A 25,989-nucleotide genomic window follows, 5' to 3' on the forward strand; every position below is an offset into this window, starting at 1 on the left:
AACCAATGCAGTGGTCACTCCTTACTGGTGTTGCCCTGCATGCATTTGCAGCTTCATGACTGACTGAAAAGACCAGAGATATGTCCATTAAAAGCTTTCCACCGCAGTGAAAATCTTGTGCTACAGGGTTATAAAATAAAAACTACCTGACTAGATTGCAATCCTTTATAAAGGTGGTACAAAGTAGCTCCGCCCTGTGTTTCAGGGGTTAAATATGCCTATCTGACACTCAGTGCCTCAATTCGATACATTGCACAATTCCTGAGTTAATTAGCTTTGAAGTTAGCCAATCAGGCTGTTCCATGTTCAAATTCAAGCTGCTGCCAGATACAGCTAGTATCAGTTGTTCTCACAGTGTAGTAGATGATAGCACAAGAAACTGCTCGGCCTTTGGCTTGTGTTCAGTCTGTACTGACATCCCATGTCCAGTTTTTGTATCGCCCTTTTGTTTGGTTTTAGGAAATCAAACGAAGAACACATTTGGTGACACCGTCTCAGGTGGGTCGGTTGAATTTGCTCGTGCAATCTCCTGATTGGCTAACTTCATTGCCAATTAACTCAGAAACTGTGCAAAGTTGGCTAATTTCAATGCCAATTAACTCAGAAACAGTGCAGCATACCAGATTTCTCCCTTAAGAATTACTGATCAGCACATTCTACACTGGAACGCCCTTACAAGTGTTAAAGACTGTTTCTGACCACTCTGTATTCCTGTATAGATGCAGTTAGATGTTAAAGAAGTGTTTGTATTAATGTTTTGGCCCCACAACTTAGATTTAGCTGTATAGCTCTTATCAGAGAAGTGCCGAGGACTCATCAGAGAAGTGTCAGACAGCTTGGTGGTTAATCCCTAAGAGTTTTTATCTTTGGTCTTCTCAGAATCATTTGTGGCTGTCAGAAATCTTTAGATATCCATATTTTAGATTCTGTATTAGAATCTAGACCCCAGTAAGTCAAAGAAAGTTCCAAGTTGCTTGTATGTTTTGCTGTGATTGCTCCAATTTATTTTGTAGTCACAATATTAAATATGATTCGTACTAAGACTGGTGTAATGATCTCCGTTTTCACAGGCAGCAAGTAAAGGAAAAAAGGAACAGGAGAGATATGCAGCACTTTCTGAGAAGCTACATGAAGAAAAGAAGAAGCAACAAGAACATGTTGAAAGAGTTATGGCTAGGCTTAAGCAGGTAAAATATAGTTGTTTAGATGTTTGCAAATTTCCTGCAAGAAGGCATTCAGGATTTGTTTCATTGCAATTTTCCGCTATATAAAAAATAATATTAGTTTAGAAGCTTAACTTTAATTTCATACTCATGCTGAATCTGGGGGAACTACTAATCATGGAGAAGAGCTTACAGAATAGAGGAGATGATGAAAACTCTAAAGTAAGTTATGGAAAGGGAAATCTACCGTGTTGTATTCTACAAAAGACATTGCTATTCATTACACCGCTTAAGTTATTGAGATGTGAATTCCAACTACTAATGCCTAAAATCATCACAGTCCACCTTGGTGGCTGAGCAGTCAGCACATTGGATTACTGTGTGTTGGGTTCCATTAGCAGTACTGCCAGGGGCTCTTCCTTGTTGGACGTACTGGGTTAGGGTGTACTCGGCATTATCAATCCAGTTGAAGAGCTACTGGAAAGCAGAATAGTGGCTGCTAGATTCGGAAAGTGGACAACAGCTAGTAGAGCAATGTGCTGACCACTTAACCACTCTGTAATGCATTCAAATGGTGCAGAGTCATGTGGTGGCCTATAACGGAATTTTGTTTTTAAATCAGCACAAATGGCAGCCCTCCCATGTGTTGTTTTAATTTTGCAAAATAATTTCATCATCTAGTATTGACTTTGTGTTTTTCTCTATTTTGTATAGTGACTCCCTCTCCTATCGGCATTTAGTATGTTACCAATCTACACTCCTGGAAATGGAAAAAAGAACACATTGACACCGGTGTGTCAGACCCACCATACTTGCTCCAGACACTGCGAGAGGGCTGTACAAGCAATGATCACACGCACGGCACAGCGGACACACCAGGAACCGCGGTGTTGGCCGTCGAATGGCGCTAGCTGCGCAGCATTTGTGCACCGCCGCCATCAGTGTCAGCCAGTTTGCCGTGGCATACGGAGCTCCATCGCAGTCTTTAACACTGGTAGCATGCCGCGACAGCGGGGACGTGAACCGTATGTGCAGTTGACGGACTTTGAGCGAGGGCTTATAGTGGGGCTGCGGGAGGCCGGGTGGACGTACCGCCGAATTGCTCAACACGTGGGGCGTGAGGTCTCCACAGTACATCGATGTTGTCGCCAGTGGTCGGCGGAAGGTGCACGTGCCCGTCGACCTGGGACCGGACCGCAGTGACGCACGGATGCACGCCAAGACCGCAGGATCCTACGCAGTGCCGTAGGGGACCGCACCGGCACTTCCCAGCAAATTAGGGACACTGTTGCTCCTGGGGTATCGGCGAGGACCATTCGCAACCGTCTCCATGAAGCTGGGCAACGGTCCCGCACACCGTTAGGCCGTCTTCCGCTCACGCCCCAACATCGTGCAGCCCGCCTCCAGTGGTGTCGCGACAGGCGTGAATGGAGGGACGAATGGAGACGTGTCGTCTTCAGCGATGAGAGTCGCTTCTGCCTTGGTGCCAATGATGGTCGTATGCGTGTTTGGCGCCTTGCAGGTGAGCGCCACAATCAGGACTGCATACGACCGAGGCACACAGGGCCAACACCCGGCATCATGGTGTGGGGAGCGATCTCCTACACTGGCCGTACACCTCTGGTGATCGTCGAGGGGACACTGAATAGTGCACGGTACACCCAAACCGTCATCGAACCCATCGTTCTACCATTCCTAGACCGGCAAGGGAACTTGCTGTTCCAACAGGACAATGCACGTCCGCATGTATCCCGTGCCACCCAACGTGCTCTAGAAGGTGTAAGTCAACTACCCTGGCCAGCAAGATCTCCGGATCTGTCCCCCATTGATCATGTTTGGGACTGAATGAAGCGTCGTTTCCCGCGGTCTGCACGTCCAGCACGAACGCTGGTCCAACTGAGGTGCCAGGTGGAAATGGCATGGCAATCCGTTTCACAGGACAACATCCAGCATCTCCACGATCGTCTCCATGGGAGAATATCAGCCTGCATTGCTGCGAAAGGTGGATATACACTGTACTAGTGCCGACATTGTGCATGCTCTGTTGCCTGTGTCTATGTGCCTGTGGTTCTGTCAGTGTGATCATGTGATGTATCTGACCCCAGGAATGTGTCAATAAAGTTTCCCCTTCCTGGGACAATGAATTCACGGTGTTCTTATTTCAATTTCCAGGAGTGTATATACATTCCATATGTTTCTTTTATTTTTCTTTTCTACAATAATTTGACTGTTAAGAATGCAATATGGATGATGTGAGGAAGTAAACATGACACATTAGTTGCAGAAGCATATTGAAACACAAGTGTGCTGGTCAGTGTCTGTCATAGCAGCCATCACAATTCTGTCCAATTGGTGGCGACGGCACTGTCGTGTTCATGCCAGTGTCAGAATGAAGTTGTGACAAGGAAGCAACAGGGGAGGTGCATACGTGGGGAAAAAAGATCTCATTGTGTTTATGAAATATTCAGTCAAGAAAGCAAATTAGGGTATGGAATTACTAGACATCGCATACTTTCGGAGGAGAAATGTTTTAGTACTTTCTCGCAATTTGTTCCTTCGGCATTGTTGTCTCATTTCATATAGATCTTCCTTGCCTTGAAACAAGATGGAATCTATTCATTTTTTCTTTGTTGCAAATTTTGCAGCACCTGTCCCACACAAGTCTATCTGTTTTGTAGATTGTACACCTATTGTTTATTTTTATGCCTTTCTACTGAGTTACAGGTACTCATTATCATTTCATTTTTCCTAGATGCAGTTTGGGTATAGATTGTACATAGGAAATTGATGACAACTCCCAGCTCTAATGTGGCATAGTATCATTTTTTAATTCTGCAGCTAATCAGAGATCGCACACGACTAAAAATAATAAAGAGAACATAAAATATTAGCAGATTATCTTTATCTGAGGAACACAGTCCAAAGGCAACTTCATGTATGGAGGAATTACTTAGGATTTAAAGCTGAAGGAGAAACTTGAAGTAAAGTGGTCTGGGTATAGTTTATATTACCCATTGGCATACCATGACACATGAGACTATATTTGTGCTCATGTGCATTTACGTACAGTATAGCTGTCATTGTGCAAGTCACCTTGTAGTGTGGTGCTTAGGCATGTACTGCATTACTGATGGTTCTATTTTTTGTTCAGGCAGCATGTTAATACCTGGGCTGGATACAGAGTTGTGGTAACACTGCTGTAACTTCAAACCATGGAGTCATTGAGCTGCTATCTGCATTGACACAATGAAGCCCTGAAAGACGAGTTTGTATAGTGAGCAGTAACAGTAGTCTCTCAGTCCATTGCAGCGTTTAGATGGTTGAATGCTGTAGCATAAGTGCAATCGCACTAACATCATGTTTATATTAAAAACAAAGATTCGAAGACTTACCAAGCGAGAAAGCGCTGGTAGATAAGCACAATGAATAAAGCACACACATAGAATTTCGAGCTTTTGCAACCGGCAGCTGCTTCGTCAGGAAAGAGGGAAGGAAGAGGAAAGATGAAATTATGTGGGTTTTAAGCGAGAGGGTATGGAGTCATTCCAATCCCGGGAGCGGAAAGTCTTACCTTAGGGGGTATATACTCGCGCGCACATACACACAAACGCATATCCATCCATACATACACAGACACAAGCAGACATATTTAAAGGCAAAGAGCTTTGCCTTTAAATATGTCTGCTTGTGTCTGTGTATGTATGGATGGATATGCGTGTGTGTGTATGTGTGCGCGAGTATATACCTATCCTTTTTCCCCCTAAGGTAAGTTTTTCCGCTCCCGGGATTGGAATGACTCCTTACCCTCTCCCTTAAAACCCACATCCTTTCATCTTTCCTTTACCTTCCCTCTTTTCTGACGAAGCAGCCGCTGGTTGCGAAAGCTCGAAATTCTGTGTGTGTGTGTGTGTGTGTGTGTGTGTGTGTGTGTGTGTGTGTGTGTGTGTGTTTTATTCATTGTGCCTATCTACCGGCGTTTTCCTGCTTGGTAAGTCTTGGAATCTTTGTTTTTAATATATTTTTCCCATGTGGAAGTTTCTTTCTATTTTATTTATAACATCATGTTTACGAAGATAGAGCAATGTTCTTGACTCAAAACTGATGTTGCACAAGGTTAGAGTAAGCAGAAGTGCTTCCAGGGACTGTGGAAGCATGTGGTGACGCAGCACTGCCATACAGGAAAGTCACATGATGTGTTAAAGCATTCAGATTAGGCAGAGTTGCTGTGAAGAATCACCCTCATACAGGACGACCAGGTGAAGGACAAAACAATTCAACTCCTTGCTTTCATGTTGGATATTGATTGCCAATGGACTGCGAGTGAGTTAGCTGTAGAATTCACAGTATGCCACAAAACAGTGCTCCACATTCTGCATGATATTGTAGGGTACTGCAGAATTGCAGCACATTGGATATCCCATGAAATGTCCAAGGTGCAATAATGACATCACCATGAAATTGCACAGGATTTGTTGGCGGTACCAAAGGGAATGTGATGACTTACTTTGATGCATTGTCACTATTGACAAAATGTGGCTGCGCTCATATGAATTTAACTTGGAACACCAATCAAATGAATGGAGGCATTCTGGTTTTCTCGTCCAGAGAAAGTGTGTGCTGCATCAAGTATTGTGATGGTGATGTTCACTGTAGCGTATGACATTGATGGAATAATGCTGCATCATGCTGTACCATCAGGGTGATGGTAGATGCTGCCCACCACTGCTCTTTTGTGCAATACCACCTTTGGCCAGCCCTCAGGCGAAAGTATCAACATTTCATGGAACAGCACCCCATTACATGTGATATCACACCACAACTGCTGCTGTCCAGGACCTCTTGCACTGCTAGCAATGGGAGAGTCTGATACATCCATCATACTCACCCAATATGTGTCCCTGCGATTAAAATCTCTGGCAAACTGAAAGAACCACTGCGAGGGAACTGGTACAACACCAGAGCTGACATTATCCATGCCATAGGCCGTCAATATGGGACACAAACAGAAGTAGATGCACAGATGGTGTATAATGCCTTCCAGACATTTGGCGAAATATCATAAATAATGGTGGTGAATATATTGAAGATGCGTAAGTATATCAGTCAGTAAAATCATATCAGAGAAAAGTAATACAGTAAACTCCCGTTTATCCGAAATGATTGAGATGACGGCCAGTTCGGATTACAAAAATTTAGGATAAACCGAAGTCCTCTTTATTTTCACGTGTGAAACACCCCAGTTTTTAAGGGGGGATGTAATGGAAAATGTATACGTTTATTTAAAAAACCATTACAGGCATATTTATTAATTTCAAATCTAAAATTTAGCATGTGTAAAGGAAAAGAACTTATTTTAATGGAAAAATATAATAAAATATGTTGTTGTTGTTGTTGTTATTGTCTTCAGTCCTGAGACTGGTTTGATGCAGCTCTCCATGCTACTCTAACCTGTGCAAGCTTCATCATCTCCTCTGCTTAGTGTATTCATCTCTTGGTCTCCCTCTACGATTTTTACCCTCCGCGCTGCCCTCCAGTATTAAATTGGTGATCCCTTGATGCCTCAGAACATGTCCTAACAACTGATCCCTTTTTCTAGTCAAGTTGTGCCACAAACTTCTCTTCTCCCCAATCCTATTCAATACCTCCTCATTAGTTACGTGATCTACCCAACTAATCTTCAGCATTCTTCTGTAGCACCACATTTCGAAAGCTTCTATTCTCTTCTTGTCCAAACTATTTATCGTCCATATTTCACTTCCGTACATGGCTACACTCTATACAAATACTTTCAGAAATGACTTCCTGACACTTAAATCTATACTCGATGTTAACAAATTTCTCTTCTTCAGAAATGCTTTCCTTGCCATTTCCAGTCAACATTTTATATCCTCTCTACTTCAACCATCATCAGTTATTTTGCTCCCCAAATAGCAAAACTCCTTTACTACTTTAAGTGGCTCATTTCCTAATCTAATTCCCTCAGCATCACCTGACTTAATTTGACTACATTCCATTATCCTTGTTTTGATTTTGTTGATGTTAATCTTATATCCTCCTTTCAAGACACTGTCCATTCCGTTCAACTGCTCTTCCAAGTCCTTTGCTGTCTCTGACAGAATTACAATGTCATCGGCGAACCTCAAAGTTTTTATTTCTTCTCCATGGATTTTAATACCTACTCCGAATTTTTCTTTTGTTTCCTTTACTGCTTGCTCAATATACAGATTGAATAACATCGGGGAGAGGCTGCAACCCTGTCTCACTCCCTTCCCAACCACTGCTTCCCTTTCATGTCCCTCGACTCTTATAACTGCCATCTGGTTTCTGTACAAATTGTAAATAGCCTTTCGCTCCCTGTATTTTACCCCTGCCACCTTTAGAATTTGAAAGAGAGTATTCCAGTCAACATTGTCAAAAGCTTTCTCTAAGTCTACAAATGCTAGAAATGTAGGTTTGCCCCTCCTTAATCTTTCTTCTAAGATAAGTTGTAGGGTCAGTATTGCCTCACGTGTTCCAACATTTATACGGAATCCAAACTGATCTTCCCCGAGGTCGGCTTCTACTAGTTTTTCCATTCGTCTGTAAAGAACTCGCGTTAGTATTTTGCAGCTGTGACTTATTAAACTGATAGTACGGTAATTTTCACATCTGTCAACACCTGCTTTCCTTTGGGATTGGAATTATTATATTGTTCTTGAAGTCCGAGGGTATTTTGCCTGTCTCATACATCTTGCTCACCAGATGGTAGAGTTTTGTCAGGACTGGCTCTCCCAAGGCCGTCAGTAGTTCCAATGGAATGTTGTCTACTCCGGGGGCCTTGTTTCGACTCAGGTCTTTCAGTGCTCTGTCAAACTCTTCACGCAGTATCGTATCTCCCATTTCATCTTCATCTACATCCTCTTCCATTTCCATAATATTGTCCTCAAGTACATCGCCCTTGTATAGACCCTCTATACACTCCATCCACCTTTCTGCTTTCCCTTCTTTGCTTGGAACTGGGTTTCCATCTGAGCTCTTGATATTCATACAAGTGGTTCTCTTATCTCCAAAGGTCTCTTTAACTTTCCTGTAGGCAGTATCTATCTTACGCCTAGTGAGATAAGCCTCTACATCCTTACATTTGTCCTCCAGCCATCCGTGCTTAGCCATTTTGCACTTCCTGTCAATCTCATTTTTGAGACATAAAATATGAAGGATTGATATTTTGCCAGAAATTTGAATTTTTACTTTTTTTATTCTCTTTTTTTTTTTTAATAAAAAGCCATTACTCAAATTCTAATAATGCAATTGGTATGAAAATTTTATTGTAGTGTCCTGAGAAGATTATAAGACCACTGAAGTACAGTTGTTAATTTATGGTACAAATTGTATTATTGACATGGTTTTTATTTTCGAACATCTAAAATTAACTTTTTTTTTTCTACATACAGTCATCTAAAAATCAGAATGTAATTCGAGTATCTCGTACTTTTTAGTTCGAGGGAGCCAGCAAAATGTTGCAAACAGTTCCTGAAAATTTCATAGCATTGATGCATATACTTTTTTGAGAAAAGGATTCTAATAATGTAAAACAGAGAAAATGAGGTTGAAAGATTTTCTTCTCATACTTCTGCACGTAATAAGCTTATCTCAATTTTAAAATCATCCATACTGAACCTCCTCATCCTCCACATTTTTCTTCTCTCCTATTTGAATTTGACTGGCCTCTGTTTGCAGGTAAGACACTGATCTGTTAGCTTTCTTGATCTTGCTCTTATCGGTGGTATAAAATGCTTTTGTTGTCAACACACCAAGATCTGTAACAACTCTCTTCAGCACTTCAATTCTGCCATTATTTCCATTATTGTAACATAAAACTGCATCATAGACACCTATTTTGAGTACTTCAAGTCCACGGAATCTCCCTGTTGAGCACGTAACCCAAATTAAATTCTTGAGGCTTTCATTTGCATTTTGTCTTTCCGTGAAGACACTTCCCCCAATAAAACAGGATTTTCAAGAAACATGAATGGGGGTTTAATTGCATTCATAACAGGTTCTCGTAATGAGTGTTGATGTGAATATGTGTGATTTGTGTTGTTGAACTTCACCAATCTTCTTTCGGACACAGATTGTGGATTGGTGTTTGGTCAGTGGATAGTTTGTGGGGAGGGGGAATTGCCTACACAACACGCCACATGCCTCTAAATTGTGTGTATTTTACCTGATAGCTCTCTCATAAAATAACTGAAGAGAATTAATTTCTTTCAGAGTAAGCCTGCATTTTCCTCCAGTGGTTTTCCATCCTCAAGTACAGTATAACCCCAGTTTTACTTTCCCGGAATTAACATTTTCCCGCTGTTTACGACGTTTTTGATTGGTTTTGTCAAATTTCCTATCTTCACAATGTTAATTTGGACCTGATTTTCTATCAACATATTTATAATTTTCCCACGATTTACACATTACGAAAAAATGTTGGTGGAAAAAATATGATGCTGTCTTAATGTTGGTCGTCCTGTGGTGTTTACATATATTAAGTGGTTAAATTTCTTAACTCCAGGGCACTCTATTCAGTGGATTTGAACTAGTAAACAAGTAAAAGTTGTAACAATTTGTTCTGGTACTCCCGCTGCTGCCATGCTCTACTTGGCATGGTGGATGATGGGAGTAACTAAGTTCATTCGAATGAAGATATCATGACCAACCACAACCATTTCCAAACTGTCTCTACTGCACAAATGCAGTTCTGTGATTGTTGGTATCATTGTGACACCTTTATCGAACCATATTTAGCGTGTTTCGGCATATGGCCATACAGAGCGCTAGTTAACACCATTATTCACTTTACGTCGCTCAAATGTTTTTATTGTAAATACAGCACCGGTTACGTATTGTACTCATGCTGAGCAAAATGTGTTTCGAGAATTTATTCTCATTCTCAAGTGCCGTATTTACTTATGTATTTTTTGTGGTGTTACAGAAACAAACAGTGTGCGAGTGATAGTTTGTGTGTGGCTTTTACATAACTGATGAGGCACACAGTACTAGATAACCTCAAAAACAATGAGTATAATGCAAGAGATGCAGAATAGCACATATTCAAACACTATACAAAATACTTATTTACATATTTGCACTTGACAACGAGAAAAAATTCTCAAAATGCGTCGTGACGTAACTTGTGCAGTATTTCATTTTTTAAATAATGAATGACAGCTGGAGGCTTTCCAAAAACATCGATTATGACTTTTGAAATTAAAAATTCTTGAAATGTGTCGTTAAGCATCAGGGGGGGGGGGGGGGGAAGTAACTAATGCAATATTTCATTATTTAAATAATGAATGAGAGCTGCAGGCTTTCCAAAACCAGTGATTACGACATTTGAAATTAAGTCAAACATTTCAACTTCCCAGACAGTTAACAATTCCAGTTACATCAGCAGTTTTTGTTAGAAAGGGAACCTTTATTAGATAATAAAAATTTCCCAGTAAACCTTTATTAGATAATAAAAATTTCCCTGACAAGTCTTTTGATGCTGGTTATGTACATATATCGTACGTAAAGTGCAAGGGGGTATCCTATATGTAACTTTTACACCTTAAAACATTATTTCCCACATTTTACTTTTTCGCACGTTTTACACAAATTTTTTTTTAAGTCCCTTGGAAAGTGTAAAAGCAGGGTTTCACTGTATTTCAACTTTCTTCTCTTTCAGTAAGCAACGAAGCCAACACATTCCAACTTTTCTATTGTGATATTGTACAGATTTTTATTTGTTACAGCTTTGAACAAAGAGGAGTCCCCATCACCAAGGTATTTAGTATATCTAACACCATACTGGTCCTCAGATCTGGAGAACACCCTCACAACTGCAGCAGCTTCCATGCCCCCACTTCAGCCATTATAATTTTTAGAGCATGCTTCTGTATCCTTTTCTTGCCACAGTTTCTCACTGTCTTCATTGTTGGACATGTTCCTTGTTGCACACTGGTGGCAGTATTTAGACAATTTCTACATCTAAAACATTACCTGAGTCAATAACAGGTGCAATTCCATACAGAGATGTGTGACCCCATTTCATCCAGGTCCCATCTACAGACACACACAGTTTAGTAACATTTGTAGGAAATTCTCTGTCATGAATATCTACCCCGGGTTCTCTTTCTTTTTGGTTTCTTTCTTCATAGAAACTTTGGCAGTATCACATATACCATCAGATGTTTCTTTATTTATTTTTTTCAAACCTTGCACAAGGTGGAGGCATGTTTAGAAAACCACACAACAAATTACCTCCTTCCCTGCCTTGTCCAAGGCATCTCAGAGCATATGCTAACCTAAAATTGCTTTCATAAGTACCAGTGTCTGTTTTTTTGGAGGAGGAAAGTGAAAATTCATAGCCACATGAATTACAAATTAATTTAAAATCATGAGTTTGTCCCGCTCTTCTTTCTTCAACAACAATTATGCAGTCCGTATTTTTACAGCTAACACATGAATATGAAAACATTATAGCCTGGCAGAGAAGCTCTAAATCAGTAAGTATGAATCCAGCGGAATCCATATCAACATCACTCGCGCACCTGTACAATTCTCCTGTCCCAAGTTTCGATGCTGAAGCTAAGAGCTTATGTTCTTCATTTCGAGCTGCTTCATCTTTTTTATTGGTAAACCGATTTCCATGAAACCTCAGTTTCCTAAACACAGTTTCTCCACCTCCCATTGTGCATAAATCTTGACTCCCACGTAAAGGTTTGCAAATTCAGCCTTGCACCTACTAACATGTGTTAGTATTGACAAAACGTAAACAAACCACGTGCAAGAAAGTTTTCAGGCAAAGATAGATGTCAGCCAGAGATATATAAGTGTCAGCCTAAAATTTTAAAAGAAAATAGCCTTCACACTGACGAAAATTCCACTGAAGCTAGCAGTTTCCCAGAAAAGGTGGAAGTGGCTGCCAATGCAGAGTTATTCAGTTTAACAATTTAAAAGGCATTTCTAAAGCTGCTGTCAAGATAAAATTCACACACAACATAGATTAAATTGTGTAGATAAAGAAAATAATAATTTAAAGATCGATTTTTTGGATCAAAATCCATTACATCTCCCTTTACATGCTGAATAACAAAGGTTGTTTATTTTGCGTTCTTACAGAAAAAAAAATGGCTTTGTTTGGCAGCTGGAAAAAACAGGAGTTTTAATTTTATTACCTACTCCTTTGCTTAAAAAATAAACTACTTACAAAATTATGAAATAAATCTAGAGACTACTCAAAGGAATGAAAAGTTTGTCTAGAGGAGTTTAACTTATGGATGTTGAAGTCCGCTTCATTAGAATTTATTTTTTGGTAATCTGTATCGTGTGTGTGTGTGTGTGTGTGTGTGTGTGTGTGTGTGTGTGTGTTTTTTTTGCCTCCTCCTGTTGGCTGATGTACTCCAGGGTCGTTTGGATCAGTTCGTAACTGACTGTGAGAAATCTTTTTCTCTGCTTCGTCATTAGAGACATATTCTTCTGACGCTTTGTGGTTGGTCACAATTTGGATGACTTCTTCCTCAGTCGAATCAAAAAAGTCATTTCCCATCCACTCTTCAATGTCTTCGAAGTTCGCATCTTCACAACCAGTAGCTTCTCCAATAAATTCACTAAACTTGTGTCATTTTCATCTGTTTGTTACATGTTGCTCGAGTTTCAGTGTTACCTCCTCCTTTCCACCACCTTGTGATCTAAGAGTTTTTTTCAGAAGCTAACAAGAGAAATTAGAGTAATTAGATTCCAAGCTTCAGCAATCCAGTGAATAACACTTACAACATAGATTTTTTTTAATAGTTTGCACAAAATCTTCTTCAGCATCAATCACACTGATTAAGTATTCCAGTGGCTTGTGTCTGTAATGTTTTTTCATCGCCTCGAGAACATCTTGGTCCATTGGTTGACGTAGAGATGTGATGTTTGGTGGGAGAAACACAACTTTGACGTCCTCATCTTGTAGATCATCTGGGTGAGAAGGAGCGTTGTCCACAAGAAGTAGGGCTTTTCGAGGAAGTCTCAGTTTTACTCCAAAATTTGTTAAGAATAGTATCTAGATGCCATTTTTTGTTGTTGTTCAGAGGCCAGAGTTTTTGCTGGCAACATTTTGTAATGCAACTCTGTTTCATCAAAGCTGTAAAGTTGATCGCCAGTATAATCTCCTTTTTCGATGATTGTGTGCAGTTTCTTCTTAAAATCAGCGATAGCGGCATCAATCCCAGATAATGACTCACCGCTGACGGCAATTTCACGAATGCCACACCACTTCAAGAGATCCAGCCAGCCATCACCTCTGAGGAATTCTTGCTGCTTTCCTTCAGTCAGTTCATAAAAAGTCATCTCTTTTGTGACAAAGTATAGAACCCTAAAATGGACACCTTTGGCTCTTAGTTGTTCGTGCCACAAAAATAAGGCCTCTTCTAACTGAGGATGTGCATCTTTTCTCATTGTTTTTCGAGATTTCACTGCACTGCCTGACACTTAAATGGAACAAAATTTTTCAATTTCTGGTCATTTTGTATTCCAATCAGTAATTGTACTCCTTCCGATGCTCAGATCCGCAGGAAATTTCACGGTTGGCTCATCAGCAAAGTGCAAATTTTTTGTTCCAACGATATCACAGTCTTTTTTTTTTTGTTTCCTGCCTGTAGACATGTTCAGCATATACAACCCCCCCTCCCCTTCCGTCACTATGGATTCTTTTTTTGTTTTTGGTCACTTTTATCTCTGGACAATAGAAAGCATGTAGCGCGAGCTTTTGACTTTTAAACCCAGGCTGTGGCAGCCATCAAGCAAAAACATATGGTACGTCTATCCCCTCTCCCCTGTCCTATCCAATCTCACGCAGCAACACAACAGTGTGTTTTACATTCACTGTTAAATTGTTAAACGCTCAGCTTCATCTGATGTACCGACAACAGCTGGAAAGTGTTAAGCGCCGCACTCTCATTGGTGCTGCACAGAGCAATACTGTATGTACTGTACTTCCACGGAGTTTGAATTGATGGCAATGGCATGAAACCACACAATTCTAACAAGAAACATGCTAAAACCTCAGTCAGCACACACACAAATTGACACACTCGGACTTTTAACACGTGCTAGTGCACTGATTAGCAGCAGACTGCCGAAAAACACAAGCGAATGCATGGCTCCAAGTGCAGACAAGTTGAAACATGTCAAGTGTCAGTCTAGCTAGCCAAAAGCGTAGATGCGCAATGTGCCAGACAGCACCAGTGTGAGCCGCGAAAATCGGAAAAATTTGTTTGGATAAAGCGGATTTCGGATAAACGGGAATTTAATCAGAAAAATTTGTTTGATAAAGCGGATTTAGGATAAACGTGATTCAGATAAACAGGAGTTTACTGTAGTTCTCATTACATTTTATCCAGCCCTCGTAGATGGCAGCAGCTGTGTCCTCCTTTAAATCGACCAGAAATGCTCAATTGCAGCTAAATATTAAGTTGATACTTTTTCATAGATTCAGTAGTGCAACATTGCTGATCAATATGATATCCAAGCTGTAAGTGTACACCAGTTTCTTAAAGAAAGTGTTCTGAGTGCTGATGGTGAAATAGATTCTGAAAACAGTGAAAGCACAGAATCACAAGAGAGTCATAACAGTGGTTGTGTTGACAAAGAAGACTTATTTTTCTCAACAATCGATGTACCATCGTGGAGTAAGCAACAGGCACCATGACAGTTACCGATAAATGGAACTGTGATAATGTTTGCAGTAATCCTTATATTACCTAGAACAGCATTGAAAGCAAGATAGACATTACTGTCCACAGATCCCAGGCAGAAACCCATCAGAAATACACGTAACTGATCAGTTTTTGATGCCACATTTCGGAGAGTCAGTGGTCAAGGAATCAAATTTATTTGCAGCTAAGACGTTTCTTGTGACAGTATGTGAGATGAAGACCCACTTTGCACTCTTCCTACTTAAAGAGAAAAATAATACAGACTGCTGTTTTTGGTAAAATGATGCCTTTTAGGAGATTCAAAGCCATCTCAAGGTATCTTCATTTTGCTACTGGCTCTGCAGACATGCAGCATGACAGGCTGAGGAAAGTCAGACCAGTTATTACTCTTCTTCTTGACAGTTTGCAAAGAGTGTATAATACTGCAAAATATTGTATTGCTGAAAATCTGATGGAGTTCGGGGCAGAATGTTATAAGTACAACACAACCTTTCAAAGAAGGCAACATTTGGCTTGAAAATATATAAAGTATGCCCATCTGCCTATGGATACTGTTACAATTTTAAAATTTACACAGGTCTTGAGGTAGAAAAAGTATTCTGCAGCCCTGCAAGTGAGAAAGCTCTTTTGGATTTGTGTGAGAGATTACTGGATGAATGAGGAACAGTATACATTGATAACTGGTATAGTTTTCCCATCTTGTTTCTAAAGCTATTGCAGAGGAAGATCTACGTAATTGGAATTGCAAAACCAAACAAGAAAAATATGCCACCACAGTTCAAGAACTCAATGCTGAAAAAAGTTGAAATGACTTCTGCGTCAGCACATAAAGTTCTCACTGTAAAATGGATTGACAAAAAACCAGTGCATATCCTGTCTTATCATTCACGATCAACCTGACTGTGAAGAACAGCAAAAATTGAGAAGACTAAGCTGAAACCTGATTGCATCAGTGATTATAACAAAGGAATGAGTAGCATTGATACAAAACCAGCCCTTAGCATCATATCCTCGTATGAGAAGATATATGAAAGGAAATAAAAAATTATACATTAGACACGGCAAGTATAGCACACTTACTTGATGAACTCCAGTAAAAGAAAAACGAGGTTCACAGATTTTCCTCTCAATACGGCAGAACAAATTCTGAAAAATATTAGGCTTCCTGATTATGGGATTTGCAGACACACAAGCCAAGTAACAAATCCGTTGAGAATACAAGGAAGCTACAGGTGACATTTTCCTACAAATATACCCCCAACTGACAAAACAGCAGCACCTTCTAGGACATGTCTGTTATGACAGAGGGCAGCATGGAGAATCCTACTTTGAATGAAAAGAGTGTAAGATTTTCATGCATGTGAATAAGAGTTTTAAGCTATATCACACTCAGACAAACTATGTATGATTATAGTTTTACACTGTAGTAGAGAAATACAATATACTTCTTTAATATAACTTACAGTATGTTGCAGTAAAAATGAGGAAAATTGCTGCAAAAAAACTGTAAAGCTGTGTCACGATCTCAGTAAAAATAATTGTTTCTCTTTGGGTTAACATATAAGACAAATGATATATGGTGGAAAATTTATTCTCAAGTCTGGCACAGGGGTTTTACTTGGATGCAGTGTGGAATTTTGGCTGGGCATTTAATGGGAAACGGGAGAAAATCAGAATAAATGAACATCAGTAAATTTTAAGATGGAACAAGCAGAGAGTGAGACAAGGAAGAGTGTGATGAGTAAGTGTGAGTTAAAGATGGAGGGAGGGAAGTTCTTTGTGTATGAGGAAGGATGGAAAGTGGGGGGGGGGGGGGGATGTAAACAGTTATATAGATTGTAATTTAATTTTTCATTCTTTTATGATAAGTCTGTACTTTATATTATTCATTATGGAACACTATTTACACTGTATGCACTAATTTAAATGTAATCATTTCTGTATTTAAATTTTATTTCATCTCTACTACTATTCACACCAGCATTTGCAAGATTTTGATATAAATTTTGTTGTTCCAGGAGAAAGATACGTGGTTCCTGTCTCGCTCAGCAAAAGCAGCCAAGAATGAGACAATAACACAGTTTCTGCAGCTGTGTCTTTTTCCAAGATGCATTTTCACAGCAACTGATGCTGTTTACTGTGCCAAGTTTGTGCACACCATCCATAGTTTGAAGACTGCCAACTTCTCCACATTACTCTGCTATGACAGGGTAAGTGCATGAATTTGTTAGATGTAAGCTGTAGCATTGACATACATGCCTGTCAGTATATTAAAATATGTTGAAGCAGTATAAAATGGTAATTCATACTCTTGTGTCTATAATTGTGTTCACAGCTTAAAAGTGACCTGCCTTAAAATATTCTCTTCTCATGTCGGCTTGTCCCTATTCTTATTTAAAATCCAAGATTTTTTCTGTGTGCTAAGTGATAATTTTAGTGAATATATTGACATAAAAAGGAAGAGACTGATAGTTCCACAGGGTTTAATGGTGGTGGTTGTTTTTTGTTAAGTGAAACAACTACAGTATTTTTCCAATTTTGAGGCATTGTCCTTTATTTGCAAACATTCTTTAAGTGATTTTAAATGTTCCTTCTAAAAAACTTTTGCTACGACTTAAATGTTTTCTATTAAATATTCATCTCCTGGCATTTTCCCATTCTTCATATATTCTCAATTCATTTGGCATTACTTTTTGAAAGTCAGTATTATCATTATTAAATTCCAGTTTTCATGATCCACCTCTTGCCCTATGGAAATATTTAAAGAAATCAAATCTTTTATTATTTTTGTATCTTGTGTTAGATACTTTGAGATATGCCATTATAATTCCTAAAATATTAGTTCGTGCCTGGCCAAGATAAATTTTTGTTTTGTTTTCTTCAAGTCCTTTCAACGGTTTCTTGATTTCTTTGGACATTATCCATTTGCAAATAGTTAGTTTTAATTCAGCATAGTCCGTCATGTTCTTGTTATCATTTGTTATTAATTCTTACCTTTCCTTTGATGGTTGCATTGTTCCCACCGTAGAAATTTCTCGTGGCCACAGGACTGTGTGTGTAGGTGTCCATGTGGTTGTGTCCATGACCGTGTGTACTTTTGCTAGAGAAAGTCCCAGATTTTGAAGGCTAGTGAGTACTGTTTTCTGTTACGTGTGTGTGTGTGTGCACCACAGAAGTCCATTGTTGATGAGTAGTTGACAGTCTCTTCTTCTGTGTGTGTTCTGTGCAGGAATTTCCATCAAGATTTATCAGATAGGATATCCAGCATTCATTGCTAAAGATGCTGCTGTTTCCAGGCAAGTGTTTTCATTGAATGACAGTAAGGAAATGTAAAATAACTTTACTAGTCTTACAGCTTTATGGACTCAATGGCAGCTCTCATGAAATCTTGACAAATGTATGACAAACAGAAACAGCCACATACCATATGATAGTTAAGAAGGCGTGGAGCCTCTCACAAAGTTTCTAAGGGTAAGACTAAAGTGTTTTGAAATGGAATAAACCAGTGAAATCATAAGTAGGAGAGGCAGTTAGTAGGCAAGTTGTTAGAAAGATTCTGGCAATGTGTTACGCATGTGTAAATAAAACTCTTTACAAAATGCTAGAGTGAGATACTCGTGAGTTGTGCTCCAGTATAAGGATGGTAGCAGACACAAAAATAAACAGGAGACACATCACCAGGATGATAACAGATTGTTGCAGTGCATGTAGATGCGTAATAAAGATATTCAGGGTACTCCCTGGAAGTTTTTCAATGGAAAGTAACATTGTTCTGCTGAAACCAAGCTAGGTAAATTTAGAGGACTGGTGTTAGAGGTATGGCATGCAGCAGATCGAGTACTTTCTGTGCGTGTTTTGCATTTGCATTACGAGAATATGATGTGTACATGTCACTCATACAAATGACACAAGGCGAAGTGTAACTAATATTCGTTCAAAGCCCCCTTCAGTATGTGCTGGATAGTGACTTGCAGAGTATATATGTAGTTTTAGAACAAAATCGGCTCTTATAAAGTAGCATGTGTCTTCTTCATGTTAAACTAGAATTTTACACAGTAGAAAGACAACTAAATGGATCTTCTCAGGAAGAGTCTCGAATATGTTTCAACTAATCTTTAGAATCAGTACACACTTTGAGTCACCACTTCTTGGACACTCGTCAGTACAAGAATCACAAGTCGACAATTTAAAATACCAGTTCCACCATCAGCATAACATTTCAGCTCATTTAAAATTCCTAATCTTATTGTCAATTTTTTCTTGATTCCAAATGCCGAACAGTTTAAACTGTTACTTTATAATAGCACTAATCTTTTGAATGCTGAATGCTGCCTGCTGTGAGTTTCCTCCAGTGCTGTAGATGTTTATATCTGTGCCTAATAGCTGTTTCCTATGGGATAGGAATTCATTTAGACTTGCTGCAGCACAGGTGCCAGTGTGCCATGTGTCACTTAATGAGCATTGCCAAATTCCCATCCAAATCTTGTAATATCTGTCACTATTTTTGGCAACGTAGTTGAAATGTACATGTCACTTGTTTTCTGTTGTCAACTTCTCTTTGCATCCATTTATTTATCATGGTAGGCATCAGGGTGCTTATCCCTTTTTCTTTTCTGTTGTTTGTAATGAGAATAAACTTCACATTTGTGATGAAAATGACATGTTGTTGTGGTTGCACAGAGGAAGAAATCGGGGGACTCAGTAACCACACTCAGTAAGATAATTTCTTTGCTGTTGCTAATAGTGATGACTTTTGTATAGAAATGAAAGTAAAAATGAACAGGCATGTACATCAGTGCATATCTTACATCATTCTGTTGTTTCTTTAAAAGATACAGTGGGATCCGCAGTTGGGAAATACTTGTGAAACACATTTTATCCAGCCTTTTGTTGTAAGTAGATGAAAGTTTTAGTTTTCATTTCTATATCATGGCAAGCTCGACACATTCATTGCATACACTGTTTTGTTGAAGTAGAAAAGTAAAGAATTTAAGGTCGGTGTTACACAATACACTTATTGTGTACAATTCTATACCAGCACCCCAAGTGTACAAATCTGGAACAGCGCACTTTTTTGATAGATCTGTTACACAGTACACACAACGTGTAAGTTTACACCATCATCCCAAGGGTACATATTCGGAACCGCAGGCTTGTTTAAGTTGTTCATCGTAACAGTTGATATTTTTGTGAAGGTGCTGTTTACATTATTACATTATGATTACAGATAATTATGGACTAAAGTGTTATTGCAGCACTTGCAGTGACAGTGTCCGTGTCCGTCATTAGGAGGAGGGCAGAATGATGATGTAATGCCAGGAGTAGGGTGTAGCTTCTACCCTGGCTGGGAAGAAGGGTGAAGCCCGAGACATAAACCCCCTGTTAATGAAGGAGTTGTAGCCCAAACATCCACAGGAATTTAGCAACTTTGTCAGAGGGATATCTCTTGTTTCAACAAGCTGCTATCTATATACATGACAGGATTTTCACAAATGACAAAGTAATGGGGGAACCATCACACACTTGATTTTTGCACTTTTATCATTCTTGTGCTACTCCTCTGTCTCCTGTTTTAGATCAGCACAATAGTGCACTCGCAAAGACACAAAACGGCTCTTACAGTCTTCACTGAGCACGGCTGGCACAGCTGTTCTGAGTCTTGTTGCCGTCAACACCATCCTTCCTGGTATGCTGAAATAATATAAAAGATGCAATCAAATCAAACATGTGCAGTACTCTCACCAATTAGTGTATGTACACACATCGAAAGTAATATATGCGCATATACGTAAAGCATATAAACTCAAAATTTACTGCTTATAGCCATACCTTATTATGGTTCAGCATTTCTAGGAGATCACATAGACATCTTTCCTTGCTGTATGCTTCAATAAGCTCACTTGTACTTTCTTTGTTCCTTTCCATTTCTACAGTAAGAATCTGTCGTTGGATCTATAGCCTTTCTCAACAGCAGTACAGTAAAAGATAATTTCTATTTTTTCTAACTGTATTTATAAAACAAATTACTCACAATTAGCTAAAAGAGCCTTCTACAGCTCATATATATCTTATCTGTTGACCACAGGTGAAAACAGTAAGAAGCTGAAACTCTGCAAGAAATGCTGTGTTCTGCACATGTGCATACACACCTCCTCTATTGTGCATGCACAGATACATGACACAATAGAATGGCTCCAGTTTCTCCACAGCAGATATACCACCTGCGAAAGTCGTAGCTTCACCCGTTCTACCACTCGGTGGCAGGCCACCTAACATGACTTATACACATTACATTTTAGTTGTGTTGTGTGATATCAGCTTAAGAAATGATATCACTGTTTTCTCTTTATGTGCTGTAGAGTAATGGTCATTGATCCAGATGTGTACTTCTCATGGAACTTAACCCAATACTGTGACATGAGAACTTTGAGAATGTCTGGTTTTTGTTATAACTCCGCCAGTATCAGAGGCCAGTTTATTTAAAGTTAATAATATTGTTTCATCTCGATCAAATGGTCTGGACTAATAATAGTCTGTTGTAGTTCAAATGGCTATTATCTCTTTAACAGTGTATTCCATATTCATGGACACAAAAAAATCTACTCACCAAGTGGCGGCAGGGGAACATGAACACACAAGGATTTAACTTTTACGAACTTTCAGAGCCAGTGGCTCCTTCTGGTGGAAGAGTTGAAGGGGAAGGAAGAGAGGTGAAGGAAAAGGATTGGAGAGGTTTAGGGAATGGGGTTCAGTTTAGAAAAGTTGCCCAGGACCCCAGGTCAGGTGAGACTTACGGGATGGGATGAGAATTTTTTTGGTCCCTCCATTTACATTATATTATAAATAATTGATTGTTTTTGTTGTTGTATTCCATATTCAGTTTGACTTGTCTCAGATTTAAATGTGTATTTGGGTGAAAGTTCAGCAACAGAAACCAGTTACCTAAGTTTGGTGGGAAGTGGGAGTCAGTGACATACTGACAGCAATCACATGTATTTATTTGGAAGGGCGACACAGGTGTCAGGTTTTGAAGACCTGATTCAGTTCACTGGCTTGACCGCTGTGGAACAACCAACTGCAGTAAGAACAGCTACAATGTGCTTAAATATCTGTAGATACTGTAATATTAAGTGGGACAGTGCTTCCCACTAAATGACAGGCCAAAACTGGCAAACCTAAAGGAGAAACAACAATATGATGCAGTTTGCAGTTTGAATAGTGATGCATTTGAGCCAAGTACATAATAAGGAAATATTTCCTTTTTAAATATTAGGAAGCAAACTCAGCCAATAAAGAGCTTCGACCGCAGAATGATTAATTTGACAAAGTATTGACCTTAAATGAATTAGTTTATAGGACTGTGGAAGCACAATTATTTTTCATATTCTGCTCCCATCAGATTTTAATGTTTATGCTCCTTACAAAATGTAATACAGGGAACAGATATCAGTACTGAAGTTTTGTTTGTAATTGATGATAATGTTTTTAATTGATGATGATAATGATAATGTATGATTTACTGGGACATGTTTTCCATATTTTATTTAATACATAGGGGACCCGTTGTCTCAAAACAGAAAGTGACAGATGTGTTTGTACAACTACCAACCACCGAGTGAGGTGGCGCAGTGGTTAGCACATTGGACTCGCATTTGGGAGGACAACGGTTCAATTCTGATTTGGGTTTTCTGTGATTTTCCTAAATCACTCCAGGCAGATGCCAGGATGGTTCCTTTGAAAGGGCACAGCCGACATCCTTCCCCGTCCTTCGCTAATCCTGTGAGACCAATGACATTGCTGTTTGGTCTCCTCCCCCAAACAACCAACCCCAACAACTACCAACCCACCACACTACAGCTCTAGTAGAGCCAAACATGTCATTCAGCTTTCATGTGCTAATTACACTACTGTTGTCTACATCGTTACCTCACACCTTCCTGAAATTGATGTATATTATTTCAGTATTAATGTTGGCTGCATATTTTTTCAGCTGTTCTGTGACATCACATACTCTGTTACATCATGTACAGAAAATGAAGCAAATCGCTATGGGCGTTTTCTATGTGCAATGTTAGAGACTGTTATGAGATGGCATTCTGAGAAAGCCGTCTTTGAGAAGGTAAGCATACAGTAATCCCGTATTTATTTATTGTAGTACTGAAGATGAAATAAAGTGTAATATGAGAATTGTATGTGCCAACGTAGTGCATGAAGAGACATGTATGAATAGAAAAAACAAAATGGTTTAAGTTAGATTTCTACTGGGTAAAGAGACAAGCTGCACTTGGACCATAAAGCAAGACTTTCTAACGTGTGTACGAAAAATTCCTACTGGGTAAAGAGACAAGCTGTACTTGGACCATAAAGCAAGACTTTGTAACATGTGTAGGGAAAGTGCTGATTCAAGCATTACGGACATCAAAACTATTGATAAAGTTTCCAGTTGTCGAATTGTATTTCAGTTCTGAAACTTCAAAGTATTACAAGTAACTTATGCATCATCTTCGGGCAATGATGTTGACTATGGACAGTGGAGGAGTTTGTAATTAGGAATGGGCTAGTTTTGTATGTAGAGTGCAACTTTCACTTTATAGCATAGTGTGCCCTGAAGTGAAGCTACTGCTTCACAGTTAAAAACTGTAGAAGTGTTTGGGAAACAACCTGGGCCTTTGCCTTTCACAAGCAGGTGTTTTTCACATAAATGTGGAGGCTTAGTTATTAGAATTTTGGTGAATATATTTGAGCTTGCTAGAAGAAGATGATGATAAATGTTTAATGTTATGTATCTGTGCAGTTATAAAGCTTTAACTGAAAAGCAGTCTCAAGCATCTATGATACCTGGTTGTAGATAAAATAAACACTGAATTTTTGAACAGTTAATGACCTGATTTTGTCAGTTTGAATGTGATTTTTGGTTCTTTATATCATTTATTGCTATTAATTCGAAAATACTCAATTAGCTCTTGCATAAGCATTAGGATTAATATTAATTTATGTGTTATTTCTACAGGAATGTGCAAATTATCCTGGTTTTGTTACTAAATTCCGAGTCAGCAACCAATTTTCCGAAGCAAATGATCACGTAGACTACGAGAACTATCGGCATGTTTGTCACAAGTGGCACTATAAAATTACAAAAGCCATGGTTGTTTGTCTTGATTCAAAGGATTATGTTCAAATCAGAAACTCTCTTATTATTCTCATCAAGATATTACCTCATTTTCCTGTCTTGTTGAAACTTAGACAGATTATAGAGAAGAAAATTGAAAAGGTAAGTGCTGGCCATTAGTTGTCTTTCCCAAAGCATGGAATCACAGCCTAACATTCAGTGTGCATAGTTGTAGTGCCTTTGTTTCATAAAATCACCTATTGACTCTTATATCATTTCTACGTTCCACAAAATATGCTTTTATATTGTCAGTAGTGATATTCTATAAGCATGCTTTTTTTATAAGTTATAAATAACATAATCCTTTCATTACCTACCTTACTTATACTTACACTGGATGTTCTACATATTTGTTCTCAGGTCCGTGAAGAAGAAAAGAATCATCGTCAAGATCTATTCATATTGGCTACAAGCTACAGTGGGAAACTCAAAGCGAAGGCTGCAACTATGATACGGGAAAACGACTTTCACCAGGTTCCGGAAAAGGTAGATAGTGGAGGGCACAAAAAAGAACACAACATTTATTTATTTAATATATATATATATTTAATTTGTTCTGTATTCTGCTCTGACAGATTGGTCTGGGAAATATTCACATCAATAGTTACTAGTAAATATTTTATATAGGTTTTTGTCTTAAACAAGGGAAACTCCCCATCACATCCCTCTCAGATTTAGTAGCAAGATGGCCCAGTGGATATCCTGTCAAAATCAGAATATAGACCAAGCATTAAAATACGAAGAAAGTGTAAAACAGTGAGCGGTCCAAGCTGAAGATGTGCAACATCAAGCGAACCTGAATAGCTATGGTTTCTGGTTATTTGGTCACTGTGTTGCACCGTGCAGGGAGAGATCCATGTGCAGATCTCTCGTCACCCTTCCCCCTTTTTGTTCCACAGACTTATGAACTGTTCTTTCAATCATTGACGTGTCCATCTGTTGTGTTACAAATACGTGTCTGTGCCGTAGTATAACATCTGTTTGTAACAGTGAGGTGTAAGGAAGGGACCTCGAGATGTACGTGCATCCTATTTCTTCAGCACAAGTACCACACCTTACGACTCTTGCATTCTGTTTTGAAAGTTTTGACTCTCGAATTCCTTTGTTGTAACATAGTTCAAGCTGTTTGTTGTTTTCGTTTCTGTGGGAGGTCTTTGCGGCATCTCACCTGCTCTCACTTATCGTCACATTTACTTGCAATGGTAAAATATTCTTACCGCATGAGTCATAATCTATAACCATTGTATAGTGTGACAATTGCAAGATTACACAAGGAAAACAGGCACGTCATGGACTGGACGGAATGTTCATAATTTTGTGTTTGTGTTGGGGGAATGGGGGGCACAGTCCGACATGGCACTTGATGCTACACACATCTTGAGCATGGACCATTCGCTGCTTCACTCTTGCTTCTTTTTTCAGAGTTCATTACACCTTCTTCATGGTTGATCTGTGTTCAGTTTTTGATGGGCTATCCACTGGGCCATTTTACCACTAAATCTGAGGGGGATTGTGATGGGGAGTGTCCCTTGTTAGAACCAGTGTAATATGTTTAGAAATAATTAATGTAGAGTAACGAAATTTTAGAAATACATTTGTTGTTGTGAAATGTGCAACTGATTAATGTTGCAAGTTCACAGGCTAATGTAAGTGTGAGAAAAGCCATTGCAAATGTGAAATGCTGGTACATTAATAAGAGGTGTAAGTGCCAGAATGCTGCATGCAAGTGTGCAAACATGCATGCATTGCATCGTGCAGATGCCGGATGTCGATTTGTAGGCTAGAGTGCCTTGCCTGTTGCACTTGGTCAGCCAATACAACGACGGTTACTGCCGATTATGGATGACGCTGGAATTGTTTGTCTGATGATGCCCCGTACGCGCCCAGTTGGAGACCGATCTGGTGATGGAGCAGGCCGAGGCAACATGTCGACACTGTGTAGAGC

At 39.2% G+C, this 25,989-nt stretch overlaps 1 protein-coding gene across 3 annotated transcripts in view; it reads left to right on the forward strand.

Annotated features, from left to right (window-relative positions):
- Positions 1–25,989, forward strand: part of LOC126281938 (THO complex subunit 2) — a 292,749-nt gene that overhangs the window by 144,462 nt on the left and 122,298 nt on the right. For all 3 annotated transcript variants that reach the window (XM_049981284.1, XM_049981285.1, XM_049981286.1), the window contains exons 18-22: positions 1,071–1,187; positions 16,894–17,085; positions 22,866–22,994; positions 23,886–24,146; positions 24,405–24,530. In XM_049981284.1, coding sequence (XP_049837241.1) covers positions 1,071–1,187; positions 16,894–17,085; positions 22,866–22,994; positions 23,886–24,146; positions 24,405–24,530 — 825 coding nt within the window. The remainder of the gene's footprint in view (positions 1–1,070; positions 1,188–16,893; positions 17,086–22,865; positions 22,995–23,885; positions 24,147–24,404; positions 24,531–25,989) is intronic.

This window comes from Schistocerca gregaria, chromosome 7 (assembly GCF_023897955.1).
Source record: "Schistocerca gregaria isolate iqSchGreg1 chromosome 7, iqSchGreg1.2, whole genome shotgun sequence".
NCBI lineage: Eukaryota > Metazoa > Arthropoda > Insecta > Orthoptera > Acrididae > Schistocerca > Schistocerca gregaria.